At 56.2% G+C, this 22,749-nt stretch overlaps 1 protein-coding gene and 1 pseudogene across 1 annotated transcript in view; both read right to left on the reverse strand.

Annotated features, from left to right (window-relative positions):
• Positions 1 to 1,750: 1,750 nt before the first annotated feature.
• Positions 1,751 to 22,749, reverse strand: part of IGF2BP2 (insulin like growth factor 2 mRNA binding protein 2) — a 169,497-nt gene continuing 148,498 nt past the window's right edge. The window contains exons 11-16 of the mRNA XM_075556171.1: positions 17,403 to 17,471; positions 14,399 to 14,515; positions 9,523 to 9,597; positions 8,802 to 8,933; positions 3,881 to 3,994; positions 1,751 to 2,821 (exon numbers count right to left, since the gene is read on the reverse strand). Of these exons, the coding sequence (XP_075412286.1) occupies positions 2,729 to 2,821; positions 3,881 to 3,994; positions 8,802 to 8,933; positions 9,523 to 9,597; positions 14,399 to 14,515; positions 17,403 to 17,471 (600 nt within the window). The 3' untranslated portion in view covers positions 1,751 to 2,728. The remainder of the gene's footprint in view (positions 2,822 to 3,880; positions 3,995 to 8,801; positions 8,934 to 9,522; positions 9,598 to 14,398; positions 14,516 to 17,402; positions 17,472 to 22,749) is intronic.
• LOC142455799 (small nucleolar RNA SNORA70) lies at positions 11,438 to 11,558 on the reverse strand (annotated as a pseudogene).

The following is a 22,749-nucleotide window of genomic DNA, read 5'->3' on the forward strand; positions in this document are numbered from 1 at the left end:
TTCCTTGGCAATGCTTTAAGATGGGTACCAGGTCTCACCTTGCTTGATAGGCAGTCAATCCATCCCTCTAGCTCAGAGGTTCCCAAACTTGAGTGCCTACAGAATTGGCTGGAAGGCTTGTTGAAACACAGATGGGGAGAGAGGCCTCAGCCCCAGAATTTGACTCAAGCTGTACCCCAAGGACCTGCCATTTCTACCCAATTTCCAGGTGCCCTGGCCTGGCACCTCTGGGCTCCGGTGCCAGTGTTACTAAGGACAGTAGACACGGCTTCTGTTTACAAAGCTTCCTCCGCCCATCTTCCCGCCCCAGTAAGTGACATCAGTCCACTAAAGCTGGCGCGGGCCCCTTGGAGCCAACCACACCAACCAGAAAGATGCGCGGGAACCCTCCTGTCTAAGAGCGATAGACATCCCAAAGACATCGGCACCCAAACTGAGCCTTTGTCCGCGCTTCCGTGCGCTGACTGCTCTCTCGGTTCTGCTATGAGAAGACAGGTCTGTGTTGCTTTCTCCACTTCTACCTGCCAGCTCCTGCCTTCCTCAGGAAGACCCCATTAACTCTCTCCTTGCCCGACTCTGCTGTAGTGTGTTACGAGGGTATTAAGCCTAACTTTCTCTTCCTTTCTGTAACAGCGGCTCCCGTGGTCTCTGTACCTTTTAGGCTAGTGAATTCTCTGGCTTCAGACAAAGGGCCAGCTCTGACCCGTCGTTACGTGGCTATCCCACCCCTCTTACCTCATGCCCTTCGAGTTCCTGCTCCCCACAAACCTCCCCTCCCTCAGTTAAGCTGTTAACGAAAGGTCTGGCTCTGTCTCTTGTCTCTGTAAAACCACATAGGACCCACGCTTTGAGAAGCACGGCTCTGGTCCAGCCTCCCGCAAGTGCAGGCTGGTTGGGGGCCAGCCCCCCGGCACTGCGCTGCGCTTTTCAGGCAAAGGCACACAGGCTGGGCCGGGCTGACCTTTGGGAAGAGGCCAGGCTTAGTAAAATAAGAGACGGACACCGGAATCTGGTTAGCTGGATATATTTCTTTTTTTTCTTCTTTTGTCATTTTTGTCACAGAACACTGTTTGCAGTAGAGGAAACTGGCATCGCAGTCTGGCGGTGTAGTGGCCTGTTCACAGAACCAGTGCTTGCGCAGAGCCCTGGCGAGCACCCGGAGGCGCAGCTCGTCGCCTGCCTTCGCGCCCTCCCTCGGTTCCCTGTCATCCTTTCTGGGATGACACGGTCTCAAGGTCTGTCCACAAGAAGGCCGCGAAGGTTCTTGGCTAGCGGAAGACAGTTCAGAGCAGTCACGGCACACTTGGACGGTCACCTCCTCCAGGCTGGCTGTTGGTATCTTGGGTGTTTTTTTTGCTCCAACTCATTTTTATTAAAAAAATAAAAAAATGCTCCAACTATCAGTTTTACAAAATCTCTAAGGGAAACACAAGAGCAAGGTGCTGAGGTAAAAAACACCTGAGGTAGCTTTCATGTGTGTGTTTTTCTCATTAAAAAATCTGTAAATTTAACGCCCTGGGCCAACGGCCTCTCGTCAATCGCTATTTTCCTCCACTTTTTTTGTGCAAAAGAAAGAAATCATTTTGCCAAATATCGATGATGCATCGACCAGAATGTTACAGAGACAAAAGAGACTGTCCTTCTCGGTGGGCTTTTCCTAGGTTTGGCTGGTTTGGCGGGTCCCTGTCCCCTCTTCCGATGCCAGGAGAGTGCCACGGCCTCTCGTTCTGGTTGGAGTAGCCAGGGATAAGTGGAGGCTGGTCTGTGTGTGTCGCTTTTGTTGCTGTGTGTGATGTGAGACTCAGAGCACTGCTTTGCCTGGGGGTTGGGGGGTGGGCATGGGCACTGAGACGGAGGGTGAGGGGAGCAAGAAGAAGGGGTTGCAGGAGGAGGACAAGGGCAGGAGGGAGAGAGAGAGAGAGACAGCATTACAGAGCAGAATGCAAAACCAGTTAAAACCCCGTGAAGCAAAGAGAAATGGATCGGTGAGCAGGGCAGGCTGAAGAGACAGAGGGCCCGTCCTCGGCAGAGACGGCATCCCTCCTGGTGACTACACGGTGATCTACAACTGCTGAGAGCATCCTGCCGACAAGACCCCCTCAGGGTGAATTCCAATGGGGTGTGGGGGGGCCTCAAAGTCCCTACTACGCCCAGCAGGCCTCCCAGAGAACAACTTGGCTTTATTCTTTAAAGTCTAGAAGAGCCTGCTTCCTCCTTATAAAGGACGGAAACGAACAAATTTAATCGATTAAGAGGCTGGAGTTAGTCGAGTTACTTGATATATTATTTCTAAAATATATTAACACTGCAGGCGCCCTGTGTAACCACAGGCCACGTATCTGCCCCTTTCCCTTGGAATATGTACACACATGTACACAGAGGACTTCTCCAGAATGAAAAGTACCAAGAATGGCGTGTGGGTTTTGTTGGGCTTTGAACACGGTCCCCTATGTTAGTTCAACTCAGAGGGATAGTGTCAGGGAGAGCGGGGTGCGGGAAGCCTGAGAAGACGCCCGGGCGGGCAGCCCTGCGGTGGGTGGGTGCGGGTGTTCTGGTCTGACCTGCCCTCCCTCCTTGCCCGGGCCCAGGGCCTCCCTGGGCAGCATCTCTCGCTCCGCAGGGTGGTCTTTGGTGTGCTCCCGCTCTGCTGTGGGTTTGGTCTTGCTCGCTCGCCGGTGTTGGAAGGGCTACATTCATCCGTTGTCCCGCGGGCGGGTGGGCCTGGGCCTCACTTGCTTCTTGGGGAGGCGATTCCCTGAGGGTACTTCTGCTCCTGCTGCCTCACCTGCTGTACGATCTCCCTGATCTTGCGCTGTGCGGTCTGCCGGGGTGGGGGGGGGAGGGGAGGGGGGTGTGGTGGGAAAGAGAAGGAACGGGGTCTGAGGACAAGCAGTGGTCTGGGGATGGGGGAGGGTGACACTTGGGCCTTTCTGCCTAGAAACCCTATGGAGGAGCCCTCCTGCTCCCTGAACAACTCCTCCCCCCCCTCAGTAACTAGAGGGACTTGTAAGGCCAACAGCCTGCGCCCCCTCTTTTGCCTGAGTTACGGGGCCTGGTGATGGCTGGGAAAGAGGGACATGAAGTGAGGGGGGTAGAAGGGACAAACTGGTCACTCTCTCCAGAACAGCTGAAGGAGACACTGGCCTCCCTCTCCCACTCCAGAACCTTCAGGAAGCTTGAACCCTTGGAGGGAGCTGGCTCCACCCACCTATTCCCAGGGCACACTGCACGGCTGGGGTGGGGGACCTGGACAGCGGGGATTCTTGGGCAGCAGCTTGGGCAGAGTCCCCTCCTGCAGTCAATGAGGACTAGGGACTAGAGGCCTTGGTTAGAAGGGGAGCAAGTGGACAGGGAGAGAGACCGTCAATGTAAGCCTAGGCTGTTTGTCTAGAGTTGTCTCAGACAAAATGGGGCCTGCTGTACCCCAGGCCCCATCAGAAGTTTCAAGAAGGAGGAGGCCTTTGGTGCAGAGGTACCAGCCTTTCCAGAAACGAAGGACAGAGCTGGGGCACCGGGTCCCGAGAGGGTGGGGTGTGAAGGGCAACTGGAAGGGGAAGGAGCAATGGGTCTCCTACAATTAGTGCTGAGCCTGGGGTGGGCGTGCCGGGCCCTGGGCCTACTGGCTGGGACAGAGGCTGTGACTGAGACCAGAAGACTGGCATCTCAGGGGACATGGAACTTGCTGGCTTTGACCAAGGGCTGGACCCCAAAGTCTGACCCGCCTCAAGCGCAGAATGCAGGTCGTCAAAATGGCTGAAGAGCCAGAAAGCAGCAAGTAGAGTTTCTATCTTAGGGGAGGGAGCCCACAGCCCCGACCAGCCCCCCCCACACACACACATGCACAGGAACAGAAAGGCGGCTCGGGGAGCAGGCCCCTCACCTGGCTGGCGAAGAAATGCCCGATGATCCTGACAATCACTTCCTCGTTCTCGTCGGGTGTCTGCTCCCGAGGCACGATGACTTCCGCACTGGTCAGGCTCTGGAGTTCGTTCACCTGTGGCAGACAAGGCAGCGGGCAGGTGGGGTGGGGGAGGGCTGGCATCGGCACCCCTCTCCTTCAACCTCACACACTTCAGGGGCCTCCTTGCTCCGGCCCCGGGGGCCAGGCTGCGGCGTCCTGAGCTACGCTTTCCTATGCCATTTCTGCACATGCTCACAGGGACAGCGCCACCCCGACTCGCCCTGAGCCCACAGCTCCCGAGTGAGGTCTCCCTTCTCATGAGGCTTGCTCTGATCCCCGGTCCTCCTTTGCCTGCCCTCCAGCCGGTCTTGTCTAGGCGGCCCCTACCTTTGGATTGCCACCTGCTCTGCCTGGCACCGAGGCCGGGGCCCTCCATGACACCCGCCAGGCCATGCTGCTCTCCCGTCCTAACCGCGTCCTGCACCCTGGCGCTCCACACCTGCCCCTTGCTTTGCTTCCCAGCAAGATCACACAATTCCTGAGGGGCCAGAGCGGGTCTCTGGCCCCGGCATGGTGCTAAGCATATAGGTGGGGGAGGGGGGGAGGGATTCAGCCAGTCCTTAGCAGACAGCTGAATGTCCCCAAAGGGCTCACAGAACCCAGTGACTGGTCCTCAATTAACCATCCATGTCCCAGAAAAATTCACTTCAGAGGACAGCACTGAAGCTACTGCTCAGAGGGAGGGGCACGTCTGATCAGAGCACACGGGAGCAAAAGAAAAGGGAAGGAGAGAGAGTGGAGCACATCCTGGCCCACCAAGCCCCGAGGATGATGTTCCTGCTCAGAGCAGCCAGTGCAGAGAGAGGACCATAGGGCCGGCCCCACCACAAAACACTACATCCCTCACGGACCCATACTGCTACCAGTGACAACACTGGAGGCACAGTGCAGGAACTGTGCCCAATCTGAGCCCACCACTCCGGGGAAAATGCTAAGGGCATGCAACAGAGCAGCAAGGGGCGCAGAGCCATCAAGTCCTCGGGCAATGTCAAAAATAAACTTTGGGGCCAGGGCTTGGCGCCCCATCAGACTCGACCAGAAAATACTCTTAAAGGTCAACAGACTTGGAACTATTTATAGGCTTATTTTGGTTGTTTTTCTTTTTTTTTTTTGGTTTTGTTTGGCTCTGTCTTTTGTGCTAATTATTGTCTCTGCATCTCTGTCTAGATAAGATAGGCGGGATAAGCAATCCAGAGGAGAAAACAACAGGACCAACGGTTCTGGGAAGGGCATGGGAGAGGAGGGGGTAGGGAAAGGGAGTGGGTATTAATAAACCCAGGACAAGGGAACAACAAGTGATCTCAAATTAATGGCAAGGAGGGTGTAGGATGCCTGGTAGGGCTTGATCAAGGGCAATGTAACCAAGAGGAATTACTGAAACCCAAATGAAGGCTGAACATGATAGTGGGACAAGAGGAAAGTCAAAGGAAAGAGAGGAAAGAACTAGGAGGAAAATGGGCATTTATAGAGGTCTAAACACAGGCATGTACATATGTAAATATATTTATATATAATAGAGAAATAGATCTATGCACATATATTTATATGTTAAGTATTAAGGTAGCAGATGGACATTGGGCCTCTACTCAAGTACTCCCTCAACGCAAGAACACGTTGTTCTACTAACCTGGCATTCCATTATGCTCACTTTCCTGACATGATCACTGAAGACAAAATGTGTGCATAAGCACATGTGGTAAAGAAAGCTGATGGTGCCCAGTTATCAAAAGATATAGCGTCTGGGTCTTAAAGACTTGAAGGCAAACAAGTGGCCATCTAGTTCAGAAGCAACAAAGCCCACATGGGAGAAACACACCAGCCTGTGTGATCACGAGGTATTGATGGGATCAGGTAACAGGCAACAAAGACCCAGGGAAAAAGCATACCACTGTGAGTGAGGGGAGTGCAGTGGAGCCCCAAAGCCCATCTGTAGGCAACTGGACATCCCCTTCCAGGAGGGTCACAAGGAAGAGATGAGTCAGGGTGCAGTATAGCACCGATGAAACAACTTTCCTCTAGTTTTTAATGCCCCCCCCACTATCATGACCCCAAATCTGGCTAGACCAGAGCATGTACATGGTACAGTTAAGAGCTGGAAACACAGGGAATCCAGGACAGATAAACTCCTCACGACCAATATTGAGAGTAGCCATACCAGGAGGGGAAGGGGAAGGTGGGAGAAGAGAGGGGGAACCAATCACAATGATCTACATATAACCCCCTCCTCCCAGGGGGACGGACAACAGAAAAATGGGTGAAGGGAGTTATCAAGGGTTCATGAGGAAGGGAGGGAAGGGGGAAAGAGAAGGAGGGGGGAAAAGGGAGAGCTGATACCAAGGGCTCAAGTAGAAAGAAAATGTTTTGAAATGATGATGGCAACACATGTACAAATGTGCTTGACACAATGGATGCATGTATGGATTGAGATGAGACGAATAAAGGAAAAGTGGGAGAGGGGCAGTGGAGGATGATGTAAGATATGGGAAATAATCTTTAACTTATCAAGGATTAGTGAGGGATGGTGGGGGAAGAAATGGAGAGCTGATATCAGGGGCTCAAGTGGGAAGAGAAAGCTTTGAAAATAACGATGGCGGGCAGCATAGGTGCAAATGTGCTTGACACACTGGAGGATGTATGGATGGTGATGAGATGTAAAAGCCTCCGATAAAAGTATTTTTAAAAAAGAAAGAAAAAAGAGCTACGAGCCTCCTATAAAATGATTTTTAAAAAATGAAAAATAACCGCATGAACTAAAGGGCTCAGAAGTCGACTCCCTCCCAGGCTGCAAGGGGAAACAAACAAACACCCCCCCCCCCCCCGCCCCGTGAAAGCCCGTCTCTATGATCATTGGGGAGGGCTGCAGACATGCGCTCTCAGTCACGCCCTTGGCTTTACTAGAGTGCCTTCCAAAACAAACCCCGGCTTCCAAGGGGATTGGCGGGCCTGTGAAACTCAGGGCAGGGAAAGGAGCAAAGAAGGTCATGGGGACTGGTTCGTTGACTTTGGATCTGCAAGGGATTAATCTTGGTAGATTTTCTCCAAGGGCGCAGGATGATCATGGGTGATTAAGAAGAAGTTTTAAGAAAATGGATAATTGCACCGTTGAGAATTTCCTTGGGAAGCCATCCACCTACCGTTGTGATCTTGCCCCTTCGGACTTCTTTTTGTTGCTCAGACCCCAGGCACCTTTAAAGGAAGCACAACTCGAGTCCCTGGAACTATGAAAGCTGCCACGCAGACCACAAAGTGGCCGTGGGAAATGGCAATGCTGGCTTGAAGAACTCGGGGGGGGGGGGTTTGAGCGAGATGGAAACCATGTTCAAGTACATAGACCTCGAATGTCCCTCTAAGGTGCAGCGTCTTCCCCCGTCGGGAGCACAGGAGAGACGAGAAGCAGAGGAGCCCTTGCATGGAGACCAGAAGGACAAGATGCCCGATGACCACAGCAGACCGCCCGGAAAGGGACACCACAGGTGGTCCTGAGCAGAGTGGGAGAAGAATGCGGAACAAACCTCAAAACCATAGCCAATGATGAGCAGATCCTGGCAGACACCCAGAGCCTGTGGCCCTTCCGGCTCAGGGGCTCCACGCTCAGTTAAACAATAGAAAAGTCTCAATCGTGGGCGAGAACGCCTTGCAACAATCAACAGTGAGCCCGGAGCCGCGAGCATTTTCTAGGGGCAAAGCCCCGCAGGCAGGACTGAGGAGGGCAGGAGGGGCCCACACCGCTACATTGTGAGGACCGTAATCGGTGTCATGAACAAAATGTGTGTGGATCATTGAGTGGAAAACCAATGTGCTCTGTAAACTTTTACCCAATGCCCTGCAGCTAGATCAGGAATGCACTGGCATGGAGGGAAGAAAAAAACTGAGACATGGGTGGTGGTATGCCGAGAAACAGTGGCTTCGAGCCGTGTGTGGTTTTGTGGCAACGATTTCTGACACAGCCTTGTGCTTGCTGTTGCTTCTCATGTATCTTGACTCTGCCTGGTGCTCACGCTGTGGGCGGCCCCGGCCCGGGGAGAGAGGGGAGTGATCTGGACTCCCCGCAACTCCATGTCTGTGGGCCCTTCTATCGAGAACTTGGCTTTGCTTCCTCTGTAAGTGCTGATTTAAAGACATGAACAAAACAGCAAACAGGCACACACAGGCACCCAGAACTCTACAGACACCCCACATTCTGCCCGTCGGGGTGCTGTTGTGCACTAGGCTTCACGGGAACTTCTCCGGGGTCCTCTACCCACCAGGCAGTGGCTCTTATTGCAGAACACACCCCAGCTCAGTCCCTCGGGGTCAGAGTTTGTTCTCTGGCACCTTTCAAACTACACTGCTACTCCTCCCTTCAGGGGGAAAACCTTGCAGATTTAAAAACAGAACAAAGCAATTTCCTTCTCCCTCACCACACTGTTGCTAAACTAGCTCCCACGATGTAGCCAGGTTTGGGAAATACAGATTCCAGATCGAATGAGGAGGCAGGGGAGTTAGGGCTCTGGCGTACAGGGGTCAGTGTTAGATAGTAGATCCCCCAAAGTCCCTACCCTGAAATCTAGAGGCAGCTGACTGCCTGAAAGGCTGGCAGAGACTCTAAATGGGATTCTACCTCTTCCAGGTGCTGCCACATGTGGACATGAGGGAGAAGCAGCTCCCTGTGTTCTGTGGGTGAAGCCCTTCCCCTGCCAGCACATGGACCAGGGGCACTGGACTGCAGCGATGTGATTACACGGGCACTTGGGAGCTCCGCTGCCAGGAGAGTCCCGGTTTGCTGGCCATGTTCTGGGGCAGCAGAGTCACTGGGGTCTGAGGGCACCCAGGCCAGCAGGCCAGCGAGGAGCACACTTACGGTTTTGCCACCCTTGCCAATCACCCGGCCAGCTGTGGACGAGGGCACACGGATGTGGGCTTCTAGCTTCACCTCTTCCTTGGGGTTAAAGAAGTTCTCTTCTTTCAGCTTCCCAAAGATCCGCCCCTGGGCCTGGGAGAGCAGGCAGGACTGTTAGGGACTGACTGTGTACTCCCCCCTCCCCCACCAAACAAAGGTTCTCAACCTTCCAAGGCAGAAGGTCTATTCTCTGGGGAAACAGGCTTTCTTTTGTTATGTTGGTGGGATCTATCTTTAACAGTGTCTCTCCTCAGATCTAAAAGGAGACTAAGCAAGGGCAAGAAGCTGCTCAGCTTAGGGGAGCTGCCAGGCCATATTAAGGTTCCCAGGAGCCAAGGAATGCTCGGCCAGGGGTGCTGCGAAGAGACAAGGACCGTCCCTCAGGGTCAACGGACAAGGATCAGTGCCCAGGACTCGGACGTGGGCGAGCAGATTGGCTCATGAAAGCCTTGCCCCCGTGCCATGGAAGCACTAAGTCATTAAGGCAGCCCATGGGAATGGGGCAGTGACAGACGACTTCCTTGCCTCCCCACCCCCAGAAAGGGTGGGGGGCCTTGCAAGCAGAGCAGCTGACAGGGAGGGAGGACGGGCAGAGAGCCTGGGGCGTGATTCTGAGCTGGGTGTCACCTGCCACAAAGACCTGGGCTCCCCTGGACAGGCTGAGGGGGCCCTTGGCACTGACCTTGAACTGGGCTTCAGGAGGTCCGGTGATGATGACCATCCTTTCACTCACATCCGGACCTTCCGCAGGGGCAATCTGTCATTCACAAAGAAGCAAGCAAGATGGAAGGTTTGGCTGGCCCTGCCAAGCCCCCTCTGACGGGGGTGGGGGCGCACTGAAGGAGGGAAATGGAAGAGCTTCCAATCCTGGGCTGGAGCCTCGAGTGTCCAACCCCCTGCTGCCACCACCTGCATCTCAGCAAGTCCAGACCATTGTGCCTACGCGCCTGCTGGGGAGTCGGCGGTGACGGCCTGTCTCCGCTCCAGGCAGCAGACTCCTTCCACTGTCTTAGGCGAGAAGCAGGGAGCCCACGGCTCTAAGAAGGGGCTGGTACAGGCTCTGTCCGCGCACCCAGAGCCCCGAGGGGATCGAGCAGAGGTGATACACGGGCAGCGGGGCGTGGGGTGCGGGGCAGAGAACCCGGATGTAAGGCTCAGCCGCCCCCACTGCGAAGCTGGGGAATCCACAGCATGACCGCACCACCCTTCAGTAGGCACCTGGACCCTCAGGGCAGGCAGGCGCCGCCCCCAACAGCATGGCCCTAGCCCATTCGTGACGTGTCCTGGAAGCCCGACACTCCCTCCGCCCTTTAACTCAGCTGGGGTCTGGTTTTCGGACCACTTTTGGCTCCAACAAGTACTTTTGGTTTGTTTGGTGCATGCGGCCTCGGTGCTGTCGCGTGAGCTCGCGTACATGTGCGACAGGATCCAACGCCGCCCGGTCCCGCCGCGTCCTCAGCCGCCGTGTCCATCCATCTTCTCTGCGCGTGGCCCTTCCACTCGGCCAAGCGCGTCGTCCCTTTCCAACAACCGGCTCCTTGAGCAGCGCGTTCAAACGACCTGGGGCCCGGTCTCACTGCGGGCTGCGCTTTTCTCGGGGCAGATCGGTTCCTTCTCTTGGCAGTCCCTGGCACTTTCAGTGTTCTCCATCGCCACCCTAATTCAAATGCACCACTCCTCCTCCACGCTGCCTAGGTAGCTGGCACACATACTGTCATTGTGCATGCGCCAGGGTTCGAGCTCACGGCCAGGAAGGGGTGGCACATCTGGATGGGCCCATCTGGGCCAGGTGAATTCAACTCAACCAATGGGGTCCACCAGGATCGTAGACCACGCCTCCCAGCAGAGGAACTTAAGAGACAGAATCCGGCGCCTACTGGGTCCCTTTCCTTCGGCAATTTCTGGGCAGGCTGTGCAGGGTGAAAGGCCCTGGGGTGCCTGTGTGAACCTGAAACTTCTATCTTTCATAAAACTCACTCGGAGCACAATCTAGGCTTTGGAGTGAATTCTTTCTCGTGGGAAGCCAAGGACCAAGGTATTTCCCACCCGGGGAAACCTAACAAAATCAAATGGTCTATTGCACTAGGCAAATCTGCTGTGCAAGACCTCTTTAAAGTGTGGAAGGGCGTGAATGTCCCGTTGAGAGCTGAGGTGCGCTGGACCCAAGCCAGGCTATTGCCTTTTCTTCTTCAGGAAGTTCAGGAAGTGAGGCGGCACACAGAGCGACCAAGGCCTTCATGGATGCAGAGCCCGCCTCCTGTCCACGGGGCCACAGAGAGGGATGTGGTTGACCACCAGCCATCCGGGATGGGGCCCTTCTCAGCACCACATCCTTAAACTCATCCGTAGTAAACTTGAAGCCCCGCTTCCTGGAGATGTGGATCTTCTGGTGCCTGGGGAACTTGAACTTGGCCCCGAGTAAGACCTCAATCACAGGCTCCTTGTTTTGAAGCTTGGTGCGGATGGACATGATGACCTGGCCAATGTGGACTCGAGTCACCTGCCTTGAGGTTTCCCCAAAGCACCTGGCATCGTAGTTTGGAGTCTAGTTTAGGGAGCGTAGAAATTAGCTGGGCCAGAGCCATCAAAAAGCTGGGCGTTGTCTCCAGGGCCCCTTGGGGCAGCCTATGCACACCCACAGGCTGCACACACCACCGAGGGGGCTTGCTGTTGCACTCCAGCAGGGCAAGGGCACCCTGACCTGACGGTAGGCGGGAATCGCCATGTCTCCTCTCAGACCTGGGGCCAGTGCCGTCTCTGCTCAGTGTCCGTGAGGGACCAGCAGGAACCCATGGCACCAGTTCTCACTGGCCAAACTGGGCAGGCCACGCACTGATTCACGGTGCCCGCCACCAAGGCAGCTCTGCTGTGCTGTCCACCTCCAGACCCGCAGCCACCTCACCCAGTGCTGAAGGAATCCCGGCTTTTCTCTCTGCGGCCTAGCAGTCTGCTCTGACTGGAAGTCCAGGAGAGCCCCGTGTAGCCTTCAGTCCCGAGGGGCACTGCAGCACAAAGGCAGGGTGGGATCCTGGCCAGGCTGGGGAGCCGTCCAGTCTCCCCGGCGCAGCTGTTGTCTCAGCCCATTCCAGGACAAAGCAGCCCAGCACCATGCAGCCTTGCCAGCACGTGGCAGAGCTGTGGAGGGATGTGGTGAAGATGCCCTCCTCTCGTTTCCAAAAGTCCCTGCTGAGGATGACTCATGGGCTGCGGACACACACTCGCTAGGCACCATGGGTCAGTCCTGCCCTGCAGCGACCCCAGGCACAACAGGAGCAAACAAAAGCGGTCCTGCACCATCCTCCCAATCGTCCTTATATCTGGGCGCATTGTTGCAGCCACCGTGCTGACCCAGCTCCTGAGGGCCTTCCTCTGTGCGCTTCCCCTCTACCAAGCATGATGGCCTTCATCAGACTCGTCTCTCCTGACAACATGTCCAAAGGATGTGAGACAGTCTCGCCATCCTTACCTCTAAGGAACTCTCTGGCTGTACAGCTTCCAAGACAGATTAGTTTGTTCCCTTTGGGGGCAGTTCTCCAGCAAGACAGTTCGAATGCGCTGATTCTTATTCAATGTCCAACTTTCACAGGCAGCCGAGGGTGAATCTACCAAGTACCACCCTCGCTTCCCAGCACTTCAGAGCTCCTGCCGTGCAGCAGGGTGATCCAATACCAGGCGGCTTTTGATCTCTTGACTGCTGCTTCCATGTGCACTAAGGACCCAGCCACATAGTCCTTCGCAACTCCCCCCACCCCTCGTCCATCCATTTACCACAATGTTCCCTACTGGCCCACTTGTGAGCATTCTGGTCTTCCTGACACTGACTAGTCATCAATACTGAAGGCTGCCATCCTTGATCTTCATCAGCAAGTCCTTCAAGTCCTCCTCACTTTCAAAGAGCAAGGTTGTGCCATCTGCATAGGGCAAGTGGTTAATGTCTTCCTCCAATCCTGATGCCACATATAAGCCAGCCTTATCAAGTCTCACCTCTGAGAGCCTGCCTCCAGCTCTGTGGCACTGGGCAGGTCGGTGAAATTCTCTGGGGCCAGCTTCCATTGTGGACCATGATGCTTTCCTCCCAGGTAGAGTTCAGTGAGATCAGGAAGCTGATAAGAGTCACTGCCATGATGACCAGCAGGTGCTCAGGGTCCTACAGACCAGGCGACTAGATGTCTTAAGAACGAGCCAGATCTGTTACTGACAAGCCAGCTGTGTGTCTCTCACTAGCTCAGCTAAACGATGGAGGGACTTCATGCGATGGCCCTTTGAGTCCCTGTGAGTTCAGATCGACTCTCTCTCTGTCCCCTCCTGTCCAGTATCTCAGGCCTCAGCCAGCAAGGGCCCTCTGCACTTTCTCCCTCTCACCAAGGGAGCAGGAACCAGGACTCTCCTGCACCAAGCCGCTGGGTGCACAGGGCGGGGTACTGCATCCCCCACACCCCTCAGGGGTCTCCCCTCCCCTGGCTACCTAGTGAAATGAGGTGGGTGGGGTGGGTGTGACTCACCCCAGGATGATTCTGTCTGCCCTCACTACAAGCCTTGTTCTGCCTGACTGGGAATGCTGTCCACCCCACCCCCACCCCCACAAGCACACTTGCTGTGGGAGAAACCAGCTTTTCTTGGTGAAGAAAGTATTCTTTCTCTGCAAGCCACAGGACTGCTTGCTGGGACTGCCAGGTTGTCTCATGGTAGCAACTGACTACGTAATAACAGAAGCTATTTCCCAACGGGTTCCGTGAGCTCGGCCTTCTACCTGTGCATCGGTGCTGGTAGTGGGCCTTGGTGCAGGACCAGGGCCGAATAATCCTCCCCTTTCAGCCTCTCCAATGGGCTTCCCACCGAGCGCACCGTGGGCAGATGTGCGTCTGTACCCAGCCACATCCATAACCACGGGGTCTTCCTTCCAGGCTGCCTACCCAAGCCCTCCGCCATGCCAGCTCTGCCGCTAGCTTCCGGGGAGCTCGGTTCCACCAGCCCTTTCCCAAGAGGTGTTCTTAGTTTCGCAAAAGGCAAGGGTGTGGGCAGCGGAGACTAATTCAAGGATCACGGCCCTGAAAGTTGTTAAGCACAAAATAAACGAGTCTACTGCTGGCTTGCTTCCGCTCAGCAAGGACCCTCCGCTCCTCCTCCTGTACTTGTCTGCGGCCCAGGTCCGACTCTGCTACTGATGGATCTGGGGAATCTGCTCGCGAGTTGAACAAAACAAGGGTCCTGGGAGGTGGGCAGGGGCGGGAGGGGGAGGAGAGCTGATATCAAGGAGGGCAAGAAGGAAGGAAACGTTTGGAAACGGACTGTGGTGGTGACTGTACAACACTGCTCGATATGACTGAGCTGTGGAACAGTGTGGTGTCTGGAGTAGCTTCTAATAAGATGGTTTGGTAAAGAATAAAAAGCACAAGTTGAAGGAAAAAAAGGAGAAAAGGAAAAAAATGAGCGGCGAAGACAGGAATCGGCACAGGGAAAATGTTCTAGGCCCTGTGGCACGACGCCTCTGGGTGGCATCAGCAAGGGATGGGGTGGGGGGCAGGGAGGACCCAAACAGCGGCCGAGAGCTGCCTTACCTTGATCGAGGCCCCGGCGAATCGAGCCAGCTGTTTAATGTGGGCCCCCTTCTTCCCGATGATGGCGCCCACCGCCTGGGTGGGGATGAAGAGGTTGACAATCTCTTGCTCCGGGTACTGGAAGAGCAAGACGAGAGAGAAAGCATCCTTCCTAACGGCTCTGCGTGCGGACGCCGACGGTGCCCAACGCCCACATGTGTCCCCTGGCGGGGGCAGCCCCAGCACCGGCCAGCAGGCACGTGGGGCTCTTCTCGTAGGCCCAGGCTTGGCGGGCATGGTGCCAGGGCAGTGACTCTGAACACGGGCAGGATTCCGAGGCACCCACGAGGCAAAGCCTGCGAGCATCTGGGGGGTTTGCAGGGTCAGGTTTCACCAGGAGAGGGTGTGGGGTCGCACCCGCTGGTCAGGAGCTCACTCTTTCAACCCATATGTCGGAGTGGGGGATGTTTTTGCTGGAAACATTTATTTTGGTAAAATGCAAATAACAAGCTATTCTCCCTGATGGTGAAGCCAGCCCATCAGTCTCCCAAGGGCTTTGGGATGGTTCTCCCTGCACAGCTGCTCACCCAGCTCCGGCGTCACCACCTCTGCGAAGGCTCCCCAAGCATCTCCCGGGAGGAGGCCAGGCTTCTGTGGGGGCTCCCTCTAGTCCTACTGCAGCTATGTGCTTGCAGGTCCCTCAGCCACCACCTCGCCAACCCCGCACCAAGGGCACCCCATGTGTGTCAGGGTTTCCAACACCTGATTTTAAAAGCAGGCCGAGCACATCTGGGACCTCCCTGTCAGATTCAGGGCATCTTCCAAGTGGGGTGAATCATTCCTATGTTCCTGTCGTAGCCCCTAAAGTGTTCCAGACATGAAGCACGGTGTCAACGACCAACACCCAGGAAGAGCCACTTCCTCGGCCTGGGCACCGAGTGGCAGAGGTGTCAGAGGGAAGACGGGGCTCACAAGAACACTGGCCCGAGGAAAGGCTGGGATCTGGGCAGCGAGAGGGCGCCGGGGCTGGGCAGGGATGGTAAAGCATTCTGAATTCTCAGAGCACAAAAAGGGCCAAAGGGCCGACGTCAATCACCGCACAAACAGGCCGACCTGCTTCGTCCGGTTTTGAAACACCAGGGAAATGAATGAGGAGTGAAGGGCCCGGGGTGGGCGCTGCCCCTGTGCCAACATATCAGTTCTCCCATCACTGGCCACAGGTATAGAACCCGTTCTGTGGACGGGAGCCATCGCCGAACCCTTCTGTGAGGAGTCCTCGTTTAAAGCCCCAAACCTGGCAGATGGCAGATCCCTCCCGAGTAAGGAGAGTCGGGTTTGGCTAGAACATGGAAGCATGTCCCCTGTCAGGAATAAATACTGACTCCCAACTTGGAGAGCAGGCAAAGCATCAGGGCAGACTGCTTTCCAAAAGCTCTCACAGACGACTCGGAGCCCAAAGAGTCTCTGCAGGCACCCAACGTAGACCAGACCTCACGCCAGAAGTCCTCCAGAGGGGCTGACCGAGAGGGGAACTGAGGGCCTTTCTGGGGCTGCCAGGAAACAGGAGCCCGCGGCCTTTGACCCCCTTTCCTGGGCCAGCCCAGGGGGCTGTGCTTCACCGGGAACAAGGACTCAAGACCCTAAGAATCTCGGCGAGGTCCCTTGCTTCCCACAAACCGAGGACAGGGACACCTCCAGCTCAGAGGCTGTGGTGAGGGTCACTGACTGTTGGACAGGAAACACTCCAACCTGCCTTTCAGGTGGACTCCCAGGGCCACAGGGGGGTCAGGAATTCTCTTTCTTCTCGCCCTGGGCCTAATATTTCTCCCTTGGGCTTTTGGGTTGTGGATGGATACATGGTGTACGGTATGGGACGGGGGTCACTGCTTTGGGAGACCAGCCGAATGCTGCTTAGACGTGTCGACCACAAAGCTCTTGTTCACGCTGGGCCGCAAGGGCGGAACCCAGACTCGGGGGCACTGATGGTCGTGGGTCTTTCCTTCGGATGGAGACACAACAAAAACAATCCTACGTCCTCTTCCACACGATGGTCCCTTTGTAGCCCCCCCCCCCCCACCCAGCGATCGTTTCTGAACGTGTCCGGTCACGGCCAGCCCCACCAACTAAAGGAGCACTCGTATGTCCTTGACCTCAACACTCATTACTCTCATCAGCAGACCGGATGCTCCTTTTGACAGTCCCTGGCTCTCCCTGGGAGAGTCCCTTGCTAATTCTGCTGACGATGTCATGCATGCATGTAGTCATTTAAATTTTTTCCCCATGGATGCATTTAGTAGCAGTCCTGGCTAGTCAGCAAGAACTCTCAGGTCCTGGTCAGGGAACCCTGTCCTTTCTCTGCTCTCCCCCATGCCGTGTTCGCCTGGTTTAGGTGCTGGGACCTCAATGCAGCCCTCAGACCTTTCCCCACGGACTCTGTTAGGTTGGGTGGGCATGCCGGTCCCCATCAGCTGTCCCTCTGGGCCTCATCACAACCAGCTCTGATGGGACCTCTCATCCTTCTTCACCGGAAAAGTCAACAAGGCCATGAAACAGGCCTGGTACGAAGCCAGGGAGGGCCTGAGGCACTGCAGAACTGCCTACCTTGTGCCCGGGGGAGGGTATTCTCCTAAGAGGGGCTCCCGATTTCAAAGCGTCTGGCAAGGAACCTTGTTTGTCTGACCCGGATAGCATGGTAAGTGCCCAGGGAGACACAGGCCAGCCCGCAGGTGTGTGGGCAGACCCATGGGGGCTCGTGTTCTCGCGAGACTTGGATCAAAGGGCTCTGAGAAACGTGCTCACTGCCACCTCCTCATCTGCCTTCTCGGCTGCTCATCAGCTGGCATGCCAACCAGGGCCACAGCCACCCTTTGAGGGACCTCAGGGCTGGGGGCCAGTACGCTGCCCCTCTGCCCTCAGCCCACCCGGAACACACCCAGTGCAGGGGGAGGAGGGAAGGCAGTCCTTGAAGGGTCGCCAGGTGGCAGCCCCAGGAGAGGGCAGGGGCAGAGGGCCTCCCGACACTTACAGAGTGATGGTGCGGGAATGGGCTGAATTGGTGAGGCGGGTACAGGCTGGAGAAGTATCCGGAGTGGGTCTGCAGCAGGAGAGAAAGCGCGGTCAGTCCATCAGTGGGCGCTGGCAGGGAGCGTCAACAAATGCACACGAGGCAGATTTGCCACCCACCCCAGAGACTCTGCCTCTGAGCCCTGCCCCTTCGGGCCTCAGGCCTGGCCTCCTCTTGCCCCTGCCCCCCAAACCGCCCCAAGCCCAGAGTGCCCTGGGGAGCAATACCTCCTCACCACCACCGCTTCCCAGGAACTCACCATGGGGGAACGGGACAGACGACAGCACATTTGTATGTGAGCACAAGCGTGTGTACACACACACACACACACACACACACACACACACACACACACACGGCCCAATCTCTCTCTCTGCGCCCCGGCGGCATAGAAGGGCAGTGGGTGCTTGTTGTGGGAGCAAAGGAACAGAAAGTGCGAGGACAATCATTCCCGACAAGCATCCCTGGGAAGGCAGGCTGACCGGGCAGCGCCCCCAGCGGTTCAGAGAAGGAATGCAGAGGAAGAAGACAGGTCACTGTTGGGGGGCTGGAGGCGAGGCAGGAGGAAAACAGGTAGCTGTCATCAGGAGTGGTCAGTGCTGGGGCGGCTGCGGAAGCGGCGCCCCACACAGTGTGATGAAGGGCTGCTGTGCCCCTCGGCTGCTTTCCCGGGCCCGCTGCCTCGCTCCCTATTTCATCTTGTTCTGGAAGCTCTGATCGCCGAGAGCTGGGTGGGAGCGGCTGGGAACTGAGCTCATGCCTCCTGCATGGGGAAAGCCCGCTCTTCAGTGATCCCCACTGTGTCTGAAAACTGAGCACTGATGGTGGAGTGGGCTATTCATGGCAGTGCTGACCCCAAGGTCAGCAGTTCGGACCCACCAGCAGCTCTGAGGGAGAAGATAAGGCTGTCGGCTCCACAGATTTACAGCCTCGGAGGCCCGTGTCAATTCTATTCTGCCTGTGGGGTCACTTGGAGTCTGGGCCGACTTGCTGGAGGGGGTTTGGCGAGTTCTTGTCACTGTGCATGGATCCTTTATATCTATCTGCAAACTGCGAATCCCCACATGGTCTCGCAAACAGAAATACATTTAATTTTACATATTTTTATGACCCGGGTCAGCAAGTCCGGCTACTGTCCTCTGCATACGGCCTAGCAAACGTGGTCACCACTGTGTGGGAGATGGCGGGCTGCAGACAGTCCTAAAGGTGACCCACAATGGAGGGTCTGTGAGCCAGTCTCAGGGAAACAAGCGTGCCCAGCTCTCCTCTGAGCTCCAGAGTGTAACCCTGCCTGCGACTCATCAGGACAAAACCAAACTGCTCCTCTTTGCAGGGACTGGACTTCGGGACCTGGGGAAGAAGGCACAGCTGGGAACATGCGGGGAGGGTGGGGGCCCTGCTGGAGCCTCAGCCCTGCTTAACTGGGACGCCACTCTCAGGACTCGGGAAGAGGCTGCAGACACCTCACGGCCAGAGGAGGGTGGCATGGGATTAGTGTTCTCGGCCAACTCTGGTTTTGAGGGAAGCTGGAACAGGAGGTTTGCTGGCTCCCCTGTTCCTACCACCTTCTACAAAATTCCCAGGGGGGGGGAGACGGGAAGAGAGCATGTCAGCTCCAGACCCTTGTCTATGCTGGTATCTGCCTGGGCCAAGGCCGGTGGGGCAGTTATTCTGCACAGACACCTGCCGGCAAAGGGCGCACCTGCCCCCCTCTGCCTGCCGAGCCAATCTCCAGGGCAGATTCCGTGAACCTGTCACTGTCCCTGGACACAAACTTGAGAAGGGATGGAAGACACAACCACACGAACGCCGTGTTGGGTTGCGACCTCCCACTCGGGGTAGGGAAGAGGTTTAATGAACCAGTGGCAAAAGGCCAAGGACAAACTGCTCGGTCCTCGTTCTCTGCGTGCATCAGAACCGGGAGATGGTTGGGGAGAAGCCTGGAACCTTGCTCTACCTGAGGCTCGGCCCGCCATTGGCCTTTGTGTCTGGAAGATGGTGCTGGAGCTAGAAGCTCTGAGTCGAAATCACTGTCCACAAGTTACCGTGATGTACTCGTCCACAAATGGACAGAAGTGGCATCTACACCTTCCTGTTCTGTGATGAGGGCCACCTATGTATCTCAAGGCTCTCTCAGGAGAAGCCCCAGGGGCCCAGCAGGTCACGATGAGGCCAGCCGTCTGGAATCGCCAGGTGCCGCCTGGCAAGAGACGCAGCCTTCTATTCCTGCACAGTTACCGTCTCCGAGGGGTCGATAGCAACCTGGCGACAGCGAGCGTGGCTGTGTTCGTCGTGGACACAGTGCCGCCCCGGAGCACGGGCGCAGTGGGGAAGAGAACAGGCACTGCCGGCAGGAGTTTCCTCTCCGCTGGTGCGGCTAAGCACCCCCGCCCCCCTCAACCAGGGCACCGCCCGCGGGGAGGCTTCCTCTGGGGTCGACCGTCAGGGAAGATCCTGCCTCTTAGCTTCTATTCCTTGGCAATCTTCACGTGCGTGGCATCTCTCCCCTGACCTCGGCCGCTCCTTTGTTTCCACGGCGACTGGTGGAAGACAAACCCGTCACTGGATCTGGGCTCACGCACATGCAGAAAGCCCCACGCCACACAGGACTGCCTCCGCAGAGATAGGAGCTGGGACTGAGAGCATATAGTTTGAGGGGGTCACGTGTTACTTCGTGGCTGTGAGGTGTGGCCAGGTGGTGGCCAGTCGTCTCCAGGTGAGTGGCCGCAAGCAGCAGAGAACAGAACACGGGCCGAGTGGCGCTGCCGGAACTGTTACGCTCGAGCCCACTGCTGCGGCTCCTCTGCCAGTCCATCTCCCGGAGGGTCTTCCTTGCTCTGGGACCCTCTACGTCTCGGGGTTACGGTCCCCCAGGGGCTGGCCTCTCCTGACAGCCTCGCTTCTGAGGAGCGTCCTGTCTCGCCTTCCCCCCAAACGGGGTCCACTGGTTCTGTCAGTCCACAGAAATCTCCAGACTCTCTGCCGACGCCATCATGCAAATGCATCCATCCCTCTTTGGTCTTGACTTACTGTCCCGCTTTCACAGCATCTGTCACGGCTGGAAACCCCCTGGCCTGGGTCAAGCGCCCCTGAGTCCTCAGAGTGACGTCTTTGCTCTGTGACACGCTGTGCAGCAGATTTGCCCCCTGCACGGTGCCATTTGATCTCCTGACTGCTGTTTCCCCGAGCACTGCCTGGGGACTCAAGCCAACGGAAAGCCTCCTTTTATCACGATGCTGTCTTTGGGTCCAGGTGGGAGCATGTTGGCTTCCTGGGCATCGACATGCAAGCTCTTCCGAAGGCTGCAGTCTTTTATCTTCCTCCGCAAGGGCCGCCAAGCCCGCACTTGGGGCAAGCAAGGCCGTGTCATCTGCATATCACAGCGTGAACCCGCCTTCCTCCAAGCCCGGTGCCAGTCCTCCTCATACAAACCGGTTTCTCGGATTATTTGTGAAACGTACAAGTCGAGCCATCGCGGAGAAAGGATACAGCAACGCACGCCCTTCCTGACTGTGAACCACAGAGAGCATCCCTCGTCGTGTGTGAGTGGCTGTTTCTTGATCCGTGTCCAGGCTCCGCATGAGCACTCTGAAGTGCTAAGAAGCTTCCATCCTTCTCAGGGTTCTCGTTTGTGCTCCACACAGTTGAAAACCTTTGCAGTTAACGAAGCACAAGTAAACAGCTTTCTAGTATTGTTTCCAGCCCAGAGCCTCTGACGTCCGCAATGCCACATCCTCATGCCCGTCCTCTTCTGAGTCTGGCCCGCGCTTCGGGCAGCTTCCTGTGAGGTATGCCGGCGACGATTCTGGAATCAGCTTCAGTTTTCCTTGCATGTGAGCTCAGCATTCCTGTATAAGTTCTGCATCCTGGGGAGTCCCCTTCTTTGGGACAGGCACACCGATGGATCTGTTCCCACTGGCTGGGCAGGCAGCTGTCTTCCCAACTTCCTGGCACACGTGAGCACGTGCTGACAATGCTTCACCAGCCTGCCGGGACATTTCAATCGTATTCCGCGAGGCCCCGGAGCCTTGTTTTTAGCTAATGTCTTCTGCGCATCTTGCCCTTCTTCTTTCAGGAGCCCTGCTTCTTGATCGTCTGCTACCTCCAGAAATGCCTGAACGCAGACCAGGTCTTCTCGGCAGTTCGGAGTGACAGGAGTGAGAGTGTGCCGCACATACCGACTGGGCAGGCAGACACCACAGGTAGCTTCAGAGAGATGTGGGGGAGACAGGAACAGGGCGAAGCTGCAGAAAGGAGAGGTGGGACTGCTACCTTAGCTGTGGTGGGGCAGGAGGCTCACAGAGGGGGTGGCATCTGAGTCAACACCCACTATTTCAGAAAGTGTAAGGCTGACTACCTCTGTCAGTAAAACGGTGATTCTATTATTTTAATTAAAACACCGGATGTTAGTTTCCCAGCTGGAAAATCTCTGCTCAGGTTTAGAAACTATTCTATCGCATGTCAAAGGAGCCGTGGTGGTACAGTGGAGTGTTGTGCTGCTAACTCCAAGGTTGGCGGTTCAAAACCACTGCCCGCTCCTTGGGAGATGGATGAGGCTGCCTGTCCCTATAAAGATCTGAAAGCCTGTCGAGTCGGTCAGCTCTGTCCGGTAGGGTGGCTGTGAGTCAGAGCGGGTTGGGTTTGGGTTCACGTGAAAACTTCTCCCAAGAGCAGAGGCAAACACACCTTTCCAATAAAGGGTCAGAGCAGACGTTTGAGGCTTTGTCAGGCCCCTGATCCCAACAGCACTGGCTGAACTCTGCCGCTGTCACAGGGAGCAAAAGCAGACAGCAGTTTAGGAACCCTGGCTGTGGACACGCACAACTTCATTTCACAAGGGTTGTGGACTGGATTTGGTCCTTGGGCGGTTGTGTGTAGACTCCTAGTTTAGACGATCAAGTTTAGAAGTGGTCTGGTTGCTAAGTACTTCCGCCCCATTGGAGGGGACCTGGTGGTGCAGGCAAGGCAGTTACGCACTCAGCCGGCAGCTCAAACCCACTCAGCAAGTCTGTGGGAGGGAGATGAGGCGCTCTGCTTTGGCAGGATGGCAGCCCGGAGAACCCCGCGGGGCAGCTCTGCACCCAAGGCATTGGTTTCACGGCACCCAGCAACCATGCAGAGGGCCGCCTGCATGGGGGGTAACCTGCTGTACAGTTTCTCCCCCAAGAACTGAGACTTGTCTCAATGTCACTGACGCAGACCAAGCTGGGGCATGCGTCCCTCAGCTGTTGCCGCTGCTCAGAGAAGTAGCCTGATGCGCCCCAGCCCCCAGGGGGAGGAGGGAGCGGCTCCATGCTGGGCTCTGTAG

Source organism: Tenrec ecaudatus, chromosome 8 (genome assembly GCF_050624435.1).
Source record: "Tenrec ecaudatus isolate mTenEca1 chromosome 8, mTenEca1.hap1, whole genome shotgun sequence".
In the NCBI taxonomy this organism is placed as follows: Eukaryota; Metazoa; Chordata; class Mammalia; order Afrosoricida; family Tenrecidae; genus Tenrec; species Tenrec ecaudatus.